Source organism: Gymnodraco acuticeps, unplaced genomic scaffold (assembly GCF_902827175.1).
Source record: "Gymnodraco acuticeps unplaced genomic scaffold, fGymAcu1.1, whole genome shotgun sequence".
NCBI classification, from domain to species: Eukaryota; Metazoa; Chordata; class Actinopteri; order Perciformes; family Bathydraconidae; genus Gymnodraco; species Gymnodraco acuticeps.
The window spans coordinates 1,451,861-1,467,679 of record NW_022990391.1 but is presented as its reverse complement, the minus strand read 5'-3'; the positions used below and the strand labels follow the sequence as shown (position 1 = coordinate 1,467,679).

General features: G+C 40.7%; 1 protein-coding gene and 2 long non-coding RNA genes across 3 annotated transcripts; 2 read left to right on the top strand and 1 right to left on the bottom strand.

Annotated features, from left to right (window-relative positions):
- The first annotated feature begins 1,692 nt into the window (after positions 1-1,692).
- Positions 1,693-5,980, top strand: LOC117551578. Its single transcript, XM_034224490.1, has 8 exons — positions 1,693-1,940; positions 2,519-2,734; positions 2,907-3,042; positions 3,147-3,538; positions 3,737-4,056; positions 4,194-4,375; positions 5,451-5,580; positions 5,721-5,980. The coding sequence occupies exons 1-8, from the start codon at positions 1,693-1,695 to the stop codon at positions 5,978-5,980; spliced, it is 1,884 nt and encodes a 627-aa protein (XP_034080381.1).
- A 2,698-nt stretch (positions 5,981-8,678) lies between these two features.
- LOC117551594 lies at positions 8,679-9,731 on the top strand. Its single transcript, XR_004569818.1, has 2 exons — positions 8,679-8,936; positions 9,476-9,731. It is a non-coding gene; the product is annotated as an uncharacterized LOC117551594 (long non-coding RNA).
- Positions 9,288-10,357, bottom strand: LOC117551593. Its single transcript, XR_004569817.1, has 2 exons — positions 10,251-10,357; positions 9,288-9,835 (listed from the first exon to the last, which is right to left on the bottom strand). It is a non-coding gene; the product is annotated as an uncharacterized LOC117551593 (long non-coding RNA).
- Between the last annotated feature and the right edge of the window lie 5,462 nt (positions 10,358-15,819).

The window sequence follows — 15,819 nt, the reverse complement described above, 5'->3', positions numbered from 1 at the left end:
AATCTTGTTTTACCTTACCAAATAATGGAATAAAATTGGCTTTGTACAGTTGATTAAATGACGGGGTAATAAATATACCTAAATATTAGGGCTCTCAGTCTATTAAAATATTTAATTGCGATTAATCGCATGATTGTCCATAGTTAATCGCGATTAATCGCACATTTTTTATCTGTTCTCTTATCAACATATGAGTGCACAAATATGCTTTATGCAAATGTTTGTTTATTATCATTTGAACAATGACAAATATTCTCATGAATATTAAACACAACAACCTCTGAACATTAAAAATATCCGCCTCAATTCAACCTGGAACCTCTCTCATACAATACAGTGTGTGTGTGTGTGTGTGTGTGTGTGTGTGTGTGTGTGTGTGTGTGTGTGTGTGTGTGTGTGTGTGTGTGTGTGTGTGTGTGTGTGTGTGTGTGTGTGTGTGTGTGTGTGTGTGTGTGTGTGTGTGTGTGTGTGTGTGTGTGAGAGAGAGAGAGAGACAGATGATGTGGAAGGCTGAGTAGCTTATCTGACATCTAAATGTTGGAAAATGGTACATTCTAGGCTGTGAGCTCCCCGTTTGAGCGACTAACTACTCCTTCGCTATGTAGCATTGCATTGGATATGGGCTGAACTTGTCCTGGAATGGAATTTTCCCGGCCATTTGCCTAGGAGGCATTAGCAGCAGTGTGCAGAAAAGGCATGAAAACTGCACATTTTTCAAAATGGCTGACTTTCTGAGGGCCCGGCCAAATGGAAGGCAATTTGAAAGATGTCCGCAATGATAAGAGCAATGTGTATACAACGTTTGTTTATGAAGGGCCGTGTAGGCCAAAATTCAAACTCACCTCACACACACACTACTGAAAACATCTGGCCTTGCACACACACTACTGAAATACTCTCACATTCACTACTGAACACCTCACACACACACTACTGAAAACATCTGGCCTTGCACACACACTACTGAAATACTCTCACATTCACTACTGAACACCTCACACATACACTACTGAAAATTAAGCCTCACACACACACTATTGAAATCCTCTCACATTCACTACTGAACACCTCACACACACACTACTGAAAATTAACCTCACACACACACTACTGAAAATTAAGCCTCACACACACACTACTGAAAACATCTGGCCTTGCACACATACTACTGAAATCCTCTCACATTCACTACTGAACACCTCACACACACACTACTGAAAATTAAGCCTCACACACACACTACTGAAATCCTCTCACATTCACTACTGAACACCTCACACACACACTACTGAAAACATCTGGCCTTGCACACACACTACTGAAATCCTCTCACATTCACTACTGAACACCTCACACACACACTACTGAAAACATCTGGCCTTGCACACACACTACTGAAATCCTCTCACATTCACTACTGAACACCTCACACACACACTACTGAAAATTAACGTCACACACACACTCCTGAAAAACATTTTACTGAAAGGTTCTCAGTAGGGAATGTGCATGTGTTTCACCTATGTGTGTGTGAGGGGATTCTTGCTGTAACGGAAGTCATTCTTGCTGTAACGGAAGTCATTCTAATGTAACGGAAGTCATCTGCTAGTGGTCTCTTTGCTAGCCCCGTTAGCTTCATTAGCTCCAGGCTGCTACTCGGACGTGTTTGTTGTGTTGATGCCTGGTGGAAAAATGGAAGCTAACCACACGGATCGTCTCAATCAGGCAGCAGCGTTAATAACGAGCATATTAACATCTGCGCAGCAGTCTACGTCCCCCGCCAGGAGTAACCTCTCCTCGGTAGATGGAGAGATCGCCACTCTTTTTCGCCAGGCCAACTCTACACAACCGAGCAGTTCAAGGCCACAGCAGCCCCCATCAACTCGTCAAAGAGTGAGGCAACATTTCAACTCGTGGGCCTCTGGAAGCAGGAGGAGGAGGTAAGATGTATATGGTTAAGTGTTTATTTGTTTATAGGAGTAACCGGTGTTAGTAAACACACGTTAGGGCCCAATAGCAGTGATGATTTTAATCATTAAAAGTTAACCCTTCTCTCGCCATTGACTTCAATTATTTCAAAATACAAATAAAAGCAATGGCTGAGACTGATGTTACTTCAGGGCATTTTGCACAGTCTTGTAATTATGTTAGCTTGTCACCAGCCCTAGAGTAAAATCACCTGGAACCCATCTAGTGGGTGTCGGTTTTTACTTCTCACCTTTTTCATCCCAAACTATTATTCATGCCTGAGATTGCGCGTAGCACACAAATGATTCAGAGCCTTACTAGTTCATCCAACAGTCACTGCAATAGTTTGAACCAGCTTCGTGCAGTTTGTAGTTTACTATTATATAGTCCTAACCTACCACAAGAAGATGAAATTAGGTTGCTATAGCATGTTGTTAAGGTCTTATTGTTACTTGACGTTTTGAGAGAATTAAGGAAAAATTACATTGTCATTAAATTGCATTGTGTCATAGTATGTTAAATGTTTAACTGGTTGGCTCTTATTTTTCAGGCCCACTTCTGTGGAGTACCATGACCATTTCAACAAGGATGTAATTCTACTCCCTGACCCAACATGGGAGTTTGTGTGCAAGCAAAAGTCCAAACAGTTCTTGCATGCAAATGGTCACATACTCAGTGCTTTTGAGTTCCATAAATCATGGAACCAGTTGACCCTATTCCGACAGATCCGGGATGAGTTCAAGCCCAGAATTCCTGAGGAAGTGAGGTAGGCTTAATTTGCCCAATATAAAAAATATGTGTAAAGACGTTTTTGATGTGGTTACTCTGGTCTTGGAACAGCTATGTAATGAGTCATTCTTTGTAACTATCATTCATGCATGCTGTGTCTGTTAATGTTTTATTAATCATGTAATGCTTATTATCTGTCAACTCTTCAGCTTGCAGTTTCTAATGGCTTGTGGAAATAAACTTGTGACACCTAAACTTAAAGAAGGTCAAGAGTTTGATGGTCACATGATTCACAAGGTCTTCAGGTCAAAAGCCTTGTATGTAAAACCATCAGTTGCTATTCTTGTAAGTTTACCCTTGTTTTTTAGATCCTGGATCTCATTTGTTTACATTTTTTTATTGACCTAATATCATTGTAATCCAAATATAATTGTTTTTCTCTTGATAAGGGTTACAACAGTGATACTGAGGATCAGTCCTGTGCTATCCAGGAGGGTCCCAGCACAAGGTCAAAGTCAAGGGCAACTCATCCCAGGGAAGATAGCAGCGAAGAGGGCCACAGCGATGGTTTAATTCTTGATGAAACCGCTACCTCCAGCCTGCCACTCAACAGCTATCTTCACACGACAAGCTCTCTGCCTCACACCACCAACTCCAGCTTCAGCTCTTCTGTCGTTCCAGTGACTACCAGTGTCACCTCTTCTGTCACGGCTTCCAGCTCGACCATTGCCCCCACATCTGACTACTCTTCATATGTGACCTTAATGAGAGATGTCTCTGATTTATCGTCGGATGATGAGGATTTAAATCGTGCAATACAAGCTAGCCTTCAAACTGAACAGTAAGTTATCATTTCATATAGTTATAGACATAACCAAAATATCAAAAATACTATAACACACATACAACTGCATGTTCATTAAAACATTTTATATAGTGAATCTTATTGTAATGCAAAACATGTAAAAGTTAAATTGTCCCTTCAGTAAAACAATAGATAATGAAGTGCCATTTCTGGTAATTGTTCTGTTTTTTTCAGAGCCCAGGCAACTGAACATGCCTCTGTTCAGGAGATCCTCTCAGAGTTGGCTGATAAAATCTCGGCAAATAGTCGCTGTAAATTCAACATCAACCGCTCGGCAGTGTTGGATGGTGCCTTCCGGAGCTTCAATCGGGCCACGTACGACCCCAATGCCACCATGAACATCAAATTTTCCGATGATCTTGGACGGAATGAGGAGGCAGTGGATTTGGGAGGACCAAGGAGGGAGTTCCTACGCCTTCTGATGGAAGCTCTGATGATGAGCTCCATGTTTGAGGGGTCAGAATATAGTCAGAATCTGGCACTTGATATTCCAGGTAATGTTTGTCCACTGTAGAAGTGTAGTCAGTAAATTCAAATAACATTTCAAATTCTACTGACTATGGTCAATAACAAAAGTCATTGTTGCTATCTGAGCTATTCAGATCTTTTCAACCACATACTGACTTTACAGCACACAGAGAGGACCGCTATTTCCTTGCTGGAAGAGCTATTGCTGTCAGTCTTGTCCATGGAGGCCCACCACCTAGTTTCCTCTCTACAACACTATTTGACTGCTTGGCTGCAGGCAGCCATACAGCCAAGCCAGTGTTGAAGGACATTGCAGACACAGACATCTACAATCAAGTGAAAAGGGTTGGTTTGCTGCAACTCAACAGATGCAGGATTATTTGGCCAACGCAGGGTGTCTTCGTCCGCTGAAAAGGGTTCAGGAGAAGGAACAGCTTGTCCATGATATCCTCATGTTTCAAGTTGTGCACCGGGTTGAAGCCCCATTCCAAAGGTATTTCCGTTTCTCTCTTTCTTTCTTTTGCTTTCTCTCAAACGAAAGTCTATCTTAGGGTTGGGCGGTTAATACGGTAATTGTCTATATCAGAACAATTACAAATATTAGCAAGGCAAGTTTATTTATATAGCACATTTAAACACAAGGCAATTCAAAGTGCTTTACAAAAGAACAAATTAAAAGCATTACAAGATGTAGTGCAACAGAAAAACATACATTTACGTTAAAGAAATCCTTTAAAAACAGTCATAAAAACCTGAAAGAAAACAAGCCTAAATGGAATTAACTTTGTTCAAAATACAAGAATAAAAGTTATAGTGCAGTGTAAGATAAAAACATTGGATTAAATAAAAGGCAGTGGCAAATAGAAAAGTCTTCAGCTTTGATTTAAAAGAAGTGAGAGTTGCAGTGGACCTGCAGTTTTCTGGCAGTTTGTTCCAGTTATGTGGAGCGTAATAACTAAACGCTAACCGCAGGTTGCCGACTCCTGGTTCAATGTAATCTTCTAAAATGTTGTGTTAAGTGTGAAACTAAAACAACAAGCGACAAGTTGAGCTAGCAAAAATAAGCGTAGTAATACATATTACCCGGCTGTAATACCGTATACTGGGGTATAATTTGACAAAGGTTAAAAGGAAAAAGTATTTAGAAATTACCTAGTATTTTTTTTTGCTTGCCTGGTCTAAAGTGCAGCGTGCAAACATTCAGTCAAACTTTTTAAATTAGCAGAATCCTCTGATGTCTGAGTACCCAGAATGTTGGTTTTCTGTCAGAGCCTTCATTTTATGAATTGAGAGTGCTCATCACTGAAATAAATATGTCTTTCTTCGATTAAAAAGGTTCCAAGAGGGGCTTAAAACCCTTGGAGTTTTGGGAAAGCTCCAGAAGAGCCCAGACAGCTTCCGCCCTCTATTCTGCCATCAGCAATCTGCACTGACTGCTGAGATAATGGAGGATTTGTTCCCCATCCATCTATCTGCGCAAGGCAGCAACAAGAGGAGAGCAGAGGAGATGGTGGTTCCCTACTGGAGAGACTACCTAATTGATGCGGAAGGTAATAGCTCTGGTTTGTAAAAAGTACATGACAAGTTGAAATGTTTATTGACATAGATCCATGTTGTCTCCTCTAGAACTTGTACTTTTCAATACAATCATTTCAGCCATAAAAACACATCTTGCTTTAATTTTTTTAAGATCAAGAGGGTCCTTCCAAACTTGAGCAAATCCTTGCCTTTGCCACGGGAGCGACAGTGATCCCACCAATTGGCTTCCAACCTATGCCATCTATTGATTTCCTGCACGAGGAGGAGTATGGAGACTCTGCTGTGTCAAACCTCCCTCTTGCAAATACATGCATAAACTGTCTCAAGCTGCCGTTGCACAGCTCATACTCTGTGTTCAAGGCAAAACTGGACTTTGCCTTTGCCAATACACATGGCTTTGGCAGAGCTTAAATTGTCCAAGACAAAATATTGTTGTTACACAAAAAATACAGTGTTTTCATTGTCTTTGTTATTAAGCAAGGAAGTTGTTGTATCACTGTTAATGTGACATAATCTCATTGGAAAACAACCAACATTGTATTTTAATGTTGTCATTTTTGTTTTTTTGTTATAAGATGTCAGAAAACAAATGCTAAAGAAAACCACAACAGAAGTACTCCAAGCCTCTATGGGGCGCTAAGTGGAACAGTTGATTTTCGACCCGATGGAGAGAGATCAAACAAGAGGACAATCCACAGGAGAAAAGTGAACTATTATTAAGACACTTTTAATTAAATGTAAAATACTAATCGCCAATGTAAAAACAAAAATAACCCTTTCTTTATCGTTTCTTTAGTCCACTTTTGTCCCATGGATTTTCCTCATGGTTGGTCTCTGTTGGGTCAAAAATCAACTGTTCCACCTAGCGCCCCCTAGACGCCTTAGAATTCTGACTTTAAACTCAAAATTCTGAAATGCTCACTTTTGGTCAGAAATCAAAATAGTTCCCATTTGGCCCTAAACCTCTTAGAGAGCACATTTTAATTACATCTATTTGAAATGTTATATGTCCCACATCTTCTGTGTGAACTGTTCAAGGCCTTATAAGTCATGTTGATAACTTAATAGGCCCTACTACAAAAAACACTTTGCACTGTCCATGTGCAATTTTTTAGGTCTCTGCTGTTCCTGCCTACTGATACACTTGTTTGTTCAGACTTCTGTAAAATTGCTCTTATGTACTGTGTTGCTGGACAAAAAGCAAAAGAGAAGAAAATAAATTGATGCCTAAGTTTCCATCATCATGTAGTGGATCAAACTGTTGCTGTATTGCTTGAGCTATTGTGTCATTAACAGTAGCTATAGCAGGGATTATAACATTATTATTTGTCTGTATTTCAGGTAAAGGTCCTTCTTCATTTATCCCATAATAGTCATTGTTGTCAAAAATGTGATCCACAGCTGTATTTCCCTGTCCCATATAGTTAATTATACCTGCATGCCAGAGCTGTAGTGGAGTACGACCCCCCTGTGTGGAGAGTCCATGGTGGTTCCACTGATTGATGAACTCTATTGTTGCTGTTCTAATTCTAGGCATAAAAATATAATGTAGACAAAACAAATGATACTCATCTAGAGAATCTAGTATATAGATGGACTCCATGTAATTGAAAAGACTGATAAAATGTCTACTTACTACTCTATTAACTTCAGCCCATAACCTTTCAATGCGTTGATTGTGAACCGAGGACCCTGCAATGACACTATGTCTATTAAGTCCCCTTCTTTCAAGCATATAACGGGCAACCAATATATTCTCCATGCCATGATCACATCTTACTCTAGATGGTAATCCAAAATTGTCTACTCCACTCACAAACAATGTCAATACACTCGATGCTCTGTTATTATCCAGACAGGTAAGATAAATGATAGATCGACTAAATCCATCGACACAGCCATGAAAAACCATCCTCCATCGTGCCAACTTGTGGTTGCCGTCAAAGTGCCTGTAAAATAGAATAAAAAGGAAAACATAAGTATAATTGCAGAACATTTAGTAGGATATTAAAACAAATGAAATGTTTTTGACATAGAACAGCAAAATTAGACGCTTGTGTGAATATGCACGAGATTAAGCCTACACATGTTTAATTGTATACTAATAATTACTCATGCACACATTAATAAATATATTAAAGTATAAAGTATAAAATAATTGAGGTAGAAAACACTTAACACATACTGTAAATATTTCTTAAATACTATTAGTTAATCAAATTAAGTTGTAATGTTCTTACCACAGTTCATTAGACGTCTGAACATCATAAATGCGTCGGCGGATAGCATGCCTCCTGCGAATTGCTCTTCCTACAGGGTCAACTTCATGAAGACTCTGTCTTATACGCCATCTTTGGATCCTTAACCCCCTTGATCTGAGACTTCCAGTTATATAAGCCTCTTCAGCATTTGGTGTCCTCTGTAGTACATCAGTAATTATCTGGTTCAACTCTTGATTTGTCAAAACACTGTATTGTAAACCCTGGATCTCAAGGTTTTGCCTGTGTCTGTACAGGGTGCGGCAGCTGATCCCAAAGCAATTAGCGATTGCTCTCCAATTCATTCCCATTGACAAGCAATGTGAAATTTGAGCATTTGTAATGCTATAAGCTGGACGACCAGGCAAATTAGTGTTAACAGTAGGTGGAATTATTCGACTGTTAGCTGTAACACTGTATCTCTGAGTTGCTTCATATTCCGTTAGAATAGATTGCAAACATCCATATAAACTCTCAATCATGACAAAATATTGTCCATGGATTGGCTCATTACCAGTTCGGGATTCCATGAGAAGTTCTGATAATGTCCTTGTGTGATGATCAAGCTCACGATAAAGCCTCCCCTGTTCAAAATCATCTCCCACACGTTGTCTTCTAATACTATCAATACAGTGTAGAGTTCTTCTCAAAACGTTTACAATATCTTCCTCATTACACTTTGCAATAAATACAAAATTCTGAATATGAAAAAGGAGAAAAATAGTTTTAAAAAGCATGTTTGTTGAGGTCACAAACGGTCAGATTATGAGCACTTGTTTTGGATAATTACTTTCTGGTTTCGCTGGGAGGCAGATGTACTTCCTGTTGTAAAGGTCAGTGTTGTTAAGCTGCAATAAGCTAACAAGCTAACTACACCCAATTTGAGCCAGAACCTTTCCTTTTTTGTTTGATCATTTATTGAAGTGATTGATATTTCAGGCTGAGAGGATAATGGCCTGTTAAATATGGTTGATTAAGCTGTGTACTTCTAGCCGACAGTTATGTTAGCATTAGTTCGTTAACAGTAAGTAAATATAAGACTAACCTCTGTACTCCAGCTAGCCGGCTACTTCTGTTGCTCCCGGTCTGCACGTTTTACGTTGCTTAAGGTAAGTGAACATGAAACTATTCAGCAAAACTTTCAATAATAATCTAAGGTATTTATTGCGTTTTGGGATATTACTTGCATACAAATCTATAAATGCCTTAAGGTTTCTAAAACATACAATATGTGGTAAATTCAACAGTGGACCCAGCAAAGATTCACATTTTTGCATGATTTTTGTTATTGATTTGTTGCTGTTACTTAATTATACTTTTAATAAATTCAAGTCAAGCTTAGTTACATGTGATGGTAGCTATATGCTCTCTGTGTGCCTCCTCCGCAACCAGACTGTATTCAAACTCTTAAGTACCAGTTCTATCTACTTTAAACAATTAAAAAGACAAAATCAACTACATTTATTGATATACCAATCTTTATTTTTGGGGCCTCTTCTTCTTTTAAATTAAACTTTCAGACATGAGATATAGAAATACAGTAATAGTTTTGTCTATTTACAAAATAATGAGCCATTCCTTACAGTTAACTTCATATTTCTTATTGTGTAAAGCATTTATGACACACATTTCCCCCTCATATTCACAGTGTGGATCAATTGAGACAGCGTGCAGAGACTTTGGGAGAAACCTCAGCATGACGGATGTCCTGTCTGTGGGTTTGGCTGGAGAGGACTGAGGTGGAGAGGTCTTTCTCTGGCAGGAGGACCAGGCCTGATGGAGGAGGACCAGGCCTGATGAAGAAACCACCTAACTGCATCTGTGAGCACATACTGGGCTCAGCTGTGACAAACAAATGATGGTCCTGTTTGACTTTGTGTTCACAATAAAAGTGTAGTTTCTTAGTGAATGTCCTGTATTGGTCTTTAATCTGAAATCAGCTTTTCATTTTCTTCTTGCCCCTCTGAGAAAACGGTGAGGCAGTTGTGTCCTTCAGGTATGTCCTTTCCTAACAGAAATGACAAACATATGACATTATTGCAGAGCAAGTGTGTTATTTATGAAAGGTTTGTTTATTTAGCGGCTGTAGAAATAATGTGTTTTTTTTTATTTTAATGTGTTTTTTTAATTCAGCACTTTGTACTACAAAGATAATCAGATTATGAATGAACAGTCTGCAGTTAATCAACATTAAAATATCTTATTAAATAATATTCAACTGCTCGGTTGTCTCACTGCAAGAACCACTTTTACCACGTCTTTTACAGACAATATGTAGAGACAAATGGTAGCAATTCTCACAATGTAAAATAATAATTGCCTTAAATACATTGAAATGTGAAAGCTGATTATAGTTGTTACTTTATCTATTTAAACCAGAACGTTTCTCGATTCTTTGTACAGTATGAAAGGAGTCTTTGTACCTTTGAGTCCATGCTGAAGTTCACTGATGTTAGGAATAGGTCTGTCTCTCGTGGTCAGCATCCTCTGGTCTGTCTGCATCACCTGGAAACTTTAAACAAACAGATATATATGTAAAGTAACAATGTGTTGGTCACAGACTTGTTTTTACATGCAAATGTCATGTGATAATCTTTTTGTTATCCTTAAAAAAAGTGCTGGATATCAAAGCCCTTACTGTATCTTATCAGTTGGATTGTGTATTATTGTATAGTTGGGGTCCTTTTTATTTTAGAATCGTTTTTCATGAGACAGTCAATTTAAATATTTGTCCTATACCATATTCACATTCATTTGTAACACACACGTAAGGGTAAAAGACAAACATCTTCAACAAATGTAATGCAATGAATAAGCTTCATTGTCACAGAAGCACACATAACGTCATATCTAATATTTAAACAAATCATTTCCTTGTCCCTAAAGCATTGACTGAGCTATTTTTCGTCCTCAAATGCAGGCATTAAGTTACATGTTCACGTTCTGCTGCCACAATAAGTCGGTTTCTCCAGTGTAATGATAATAAAATGCTAAGTAAGTATTGGTATAATATTAATAAAAACAACAACGTTTGGGTTCGTTCGTTTAATATGATGAACGTTAACCAGTAAGCTTCAACAATCAACTCCAGCTCAACAAACCATATTGCAATATCTACGTTAACGTTATTTCTGGAACCAACTGGAAATGTGAGATTCATATTTTTCAGATACACAGATCTTATAGTGAGGTTAATCTATGGGTTAATCTCATACAGTACTCTGCTCTTCAACACTAATGTGACGCTAGCTGTCTGCATCGTCGAGCATAGCTATTTTAAATTAACAATAACAATGCATACAGTTACCTAACTAGCAAACTAACTAATGTACAAGCATGACCTTATTTTACCAACCTCACCGAGAAGCCTTATGTTTTACAGTATAATCCTTCTTAATGTTTTACACTTCTCCATTATGTTTTAACTTGTATGCTACGGATAGCATATTTAGCACAGATGTAGCTTCGTATCGCTTGTTAGCTGAATAAAAAGACAAGTAAGAAATAAAGTGCTTGAATTTTACTTACCGAAAAAACTGCATTCATGGACGGTCTGTTTGAACCGCAGAGCCATAAGATAAGTGCGATATTTCAATGAAGAAGAATACTCCACACAACAAACACGTCCGAGTAGCAGCCTGGAGCTAATGAAGCTAACGGGGATAGCAAAGAGACCACTAGCAGATGACTTCCGTTACATTAGAATGACTTCCGTTACAGCAAGAATGACTTCCGTTACAGCAAGAATCCCCTCACACACACATAGGTGAAACACATGCACATTCCCTACTGAGAACCTTTCAGTAAAATGTTTTTCAGGAGTGTGTGTGTGACGTTAATTTTCAGTAGTGTGTGTGTGAGGTGTTCAGTTGTGAATGTGAGAGGATTTCAGTAGTGTGTGTGTGAGGCTTAATTTTCAGTAGTGTGTGTGTGAGGTGTTCAGTAGTGAATGTGAGAGGATTTCAGTAGTGTGTGTGTGAGGTGTTCAGTAGTGAATGTGAGAGGATTTCAGTAGTGTGTGTGTGAGGTGTTCAGTAGTGAATGTGAGAGGATTTCAGTAGTGTGTGTGTGAGGTGTTCAGTAGTGAATGTGAGAGGATTTCAGTAGTGTGTGTGCAAGGCCAGATGTTTTCAGTAGTGTGTGTGTGAGGTGTTCAGTAGTGAATGTGAGAGGATTTCAGTAGTGTGTGTGCAAGGCCAGATGTTTTCAGTAGTGTGTGTGCGAGGTGAGTTTGAATTTTGGCCTACACGGCCCTTCATATTTGTTGCATATTGGAACAACCATATGCGAGTAGTTAACGACTAGTTAGTTGACGACTTATAAGTCGTCAAAAATGGTATATTGTCTGTTAGCTTACGACAGCCCCGATTGAGCTAGCAACTTTTTTAGATGTCAGATAAGCTACTCTGACTTCCACATCATCTGTCTCTCACAAACACACACACACACACACACACACACACACACACACACACACACACACACACACACACACACACACACACACACACACACACACACACACACACACACACACACACACACACACACACACACACACACACACACACACACACACACACACACACACACACACACACACACACACACACACACACACACACACACACACACACACATCACTTATCACTTATCACTTATCACTTCAGGGGACATTACATTGACTTACATGCATTTCCTGGAGACTTATCCTAACCTTAACCATAACCAACACATGCCTAACCCTTACCCTAATCCTAAACCTAACCAAGTCTTCACCCTAAAATTAATGATCCCCCTCATGGGGACCTCCAATTTGTCCCCATAAGGGAAGCCAGTCCCCACACGTGACTATGTAAACAGATTTAGGTCCCCACAAGTATAGTAATGCTAGACCACACACACACACACACACACACACACACACACACACACACACACACACACACACACACAACACACACCCACACCACACACACACACACACCACACCACCACCACACACACACACACACACAACCACACACACACACCACACACCACACCACACACACACACACCACACACACACATCACACCACACACACACACCACACACACACACACACACACACACACACACACACCACACACACACACACACCACACACACACACACACACACACACACACACACACACACACACACACACACACACACACGGAGCAGGTCACAGAGTGACTGACTCCGCCACTGACAGCCGACACACAGTACCAGTGCGGTGAGGACATGGAGAACTGTTTGTTGCGGTTTTGGACGCATTGCCAAAGCGTGGAGGTGGCTGATTACCTTTCCAGGTTGTCGCACATCTTCAACCTTGGGGAGGGGGAGGATAATGTGACGGAGCGGGTCACAGAGTGACTGACTCCGCCACTGACAGCCGACACACACACGCACACACAGTCACACACCAAACATTTCCTGCTCTCTTCCTAAAAAGGAACCATGCAATGTATTATTTATTGTGTGTTTGTTAATTTGTTAAATGATTATGTTAAGAGGTGGTTAACCTGTTTATGTTTGGGTCGGATTTTTTTATGTTGACAATGTTGTTTGAGGTAATTGCGTCACCTGTTGACGGTAAGCCTGTGGGAGGGGCTATGAGCTCCAAAGGGACGGGGTTTGGCCCTGGAAGGGATCACTCGGAAGAATGTTGCAATGAAGGCAACAGCTGGGACATGTTCAGGAGATGGTTGCAGAGAAGGCAACACCAGAGCATGTTTACTCTAATGAGTGATGGACGGCCTGTTTTGGATTTTTATTTTGCTGTTTAAATTGTGCTGGTTCCGTTTTTTTGTTTTGTTGCTGTTATTAAAGTTTTGGAGCTTAACCCGACCGACTAGGCCAGTGTTTGTGAACGGACAAATAGAGCCCTGTCACATATGGTGTCAGAAGTGGGATGGCTAGTCGGAGGAAGCTGGGCGGCGTTGCGGAGCGGCGAACGGGACTACGATCCCGGCGTCAGCAGCAGGAGGAGAGCGCGGCTGCCGGGTCGGAGCGGGCATCAATCAATCAATCAATCAATAGGATACGGCTGTAATAGGCCTAAGGCCTTTTAGTCGCTCATAAATAAATGAGTAGATCACCGATTCTTTATTTACTATAGATGCTGGCAACAGTCACATAGTCCAAAGTGAAGGTGATGTTTGACCAGTAGTGGTCGAGGCGAGATTTGAGACAGTTAACCGTCTTGGATGTGACAACGCTTTCTGGCAGATCATTCCACAAGTCAACCACACGCAGGCTGAAAAAGTTGCGGCGGATAGCCAGTCTTGAGTACTGTTTCTTCAACTTGAGGCAGTGTCCACGAGTCCTGGTGTTATAATCCCGTTGTAGTGGGCATGATGTTTTGTAGATGTTGTGGAGATATTTGAAAACTTCGATCATATCTCCCCTCGCCCTTCTATAATACATACTCGGGATTTTAAGACTTTGCAGTCGTTCTTGATATGGTAGGTCCTTTAGTTCTGGAACCAGCTTCGTTGCCCTTCTCTGTATTTTCTCGATGAGCTCAGCATCCTTTTTGTACATGGGGGACCAAGCGACATTCCCATACTCGAGGAGTGGCCGTACAAGAGAGATGTATAAACTACGTACTACGTCAGAGTCCAAATAAGTGTATGATCTGCGGATCATTGCTAGGATACCATTCGATTTGTTACTTGCCCGACGGATATGGTCACTAAATGTCAGGGTATTGTCAACATTCACACCAAGGTCCTTTTCATTCTGAGTCTCGGATAGGTTTATAGTGTTTGAATTATCACCCATATTATACTCATATCTTGTATTCAGAAAACCTAAGTGCATTACTTTGCACTTTGCTGCATTGAATTTGAGTTGCCAACACTCGGACCATCTTTGCATTTCTCTGAGATCTGACTGAAGTTTTTCTGCATCCTCTTTACACTTAATTTCCTTGAAGACTTTAGTATCATCTGCAAACATCTGGACCCTGGAGCTCACATTATCGGGTAGGTCGTTGATATAGAGGACAAACAGTGCAGGACCCAGGACACTACCTTGTGGAATTCCACTGAGAACTGGGCACCATCCAGATGATTTCCCGTTAACAAAGACTCTCTGTTATGGCCGCATGGGAGACAGAGGACGAGGATGAGGACGGGTCCTGGGTGGGCCCAGCGGCTCCTGCGGCCTCGGGGTCGGCCAGTGGACCAGGGCGAGAGGGGTTCCTGTTGGCGGAGCCTCGGGACCTACAGACTTAGTTTCCGGTTGGTGGTCCGTTTCCTCAATCGGACTCCGGTGGCCAGCCTGATCGGCCGGCGCCTGGGTGGAGGCAATGTGCGGTGCGGAGATTTCCCAGTACCAGTGAAATGAAGTAACTAGTAATGGTAACTAGTTACTGGTTTTCAGTAACTAGCACGGCACTGGTGGCGGCACATGCAATTACAACAGACACATACACTCCATAACACACACATACAGCTCTTAAAGCATATAATACATATCAGGCTACAGCCCATGTATATGTTATGATGTGAAGCAGTATTTGGTGTCATGAAAAATATCAACTGTTTATTTGTAGATATCTACTAAAGCAGCGGTTCTCAAACTGTGGAGGTACTGCAGGTGGTCCGTGGAAAAAAGCTGAATAAAATCCACTTTTTATTATCAAGGATTTTCGGAGACCACCTCATATGTGACTTGCTCCATCGAATATATTTGAATAGTAATACATATAAAATCATTGCCAGTGTTATCAGTTGCAAGTGTGTATTTGTTGTAAAAATGACGAAAACAGCCTGTGTGTGAGGGGCAGCGCCGTGTGTGTGGGAGAGAAGCAGCGCTGTCTACTTATTTGCAATGACGTAGCTCAAGCATTTATGCAACTTGATTTGAAGCCTGTGTGTGTGTGAGGGGCAGCACCGTGTGTGTGTGAGAGAGAGTGAGAGAGCGCGCGCGCCAGGAATAATGCCGAAGCGGTGTACATA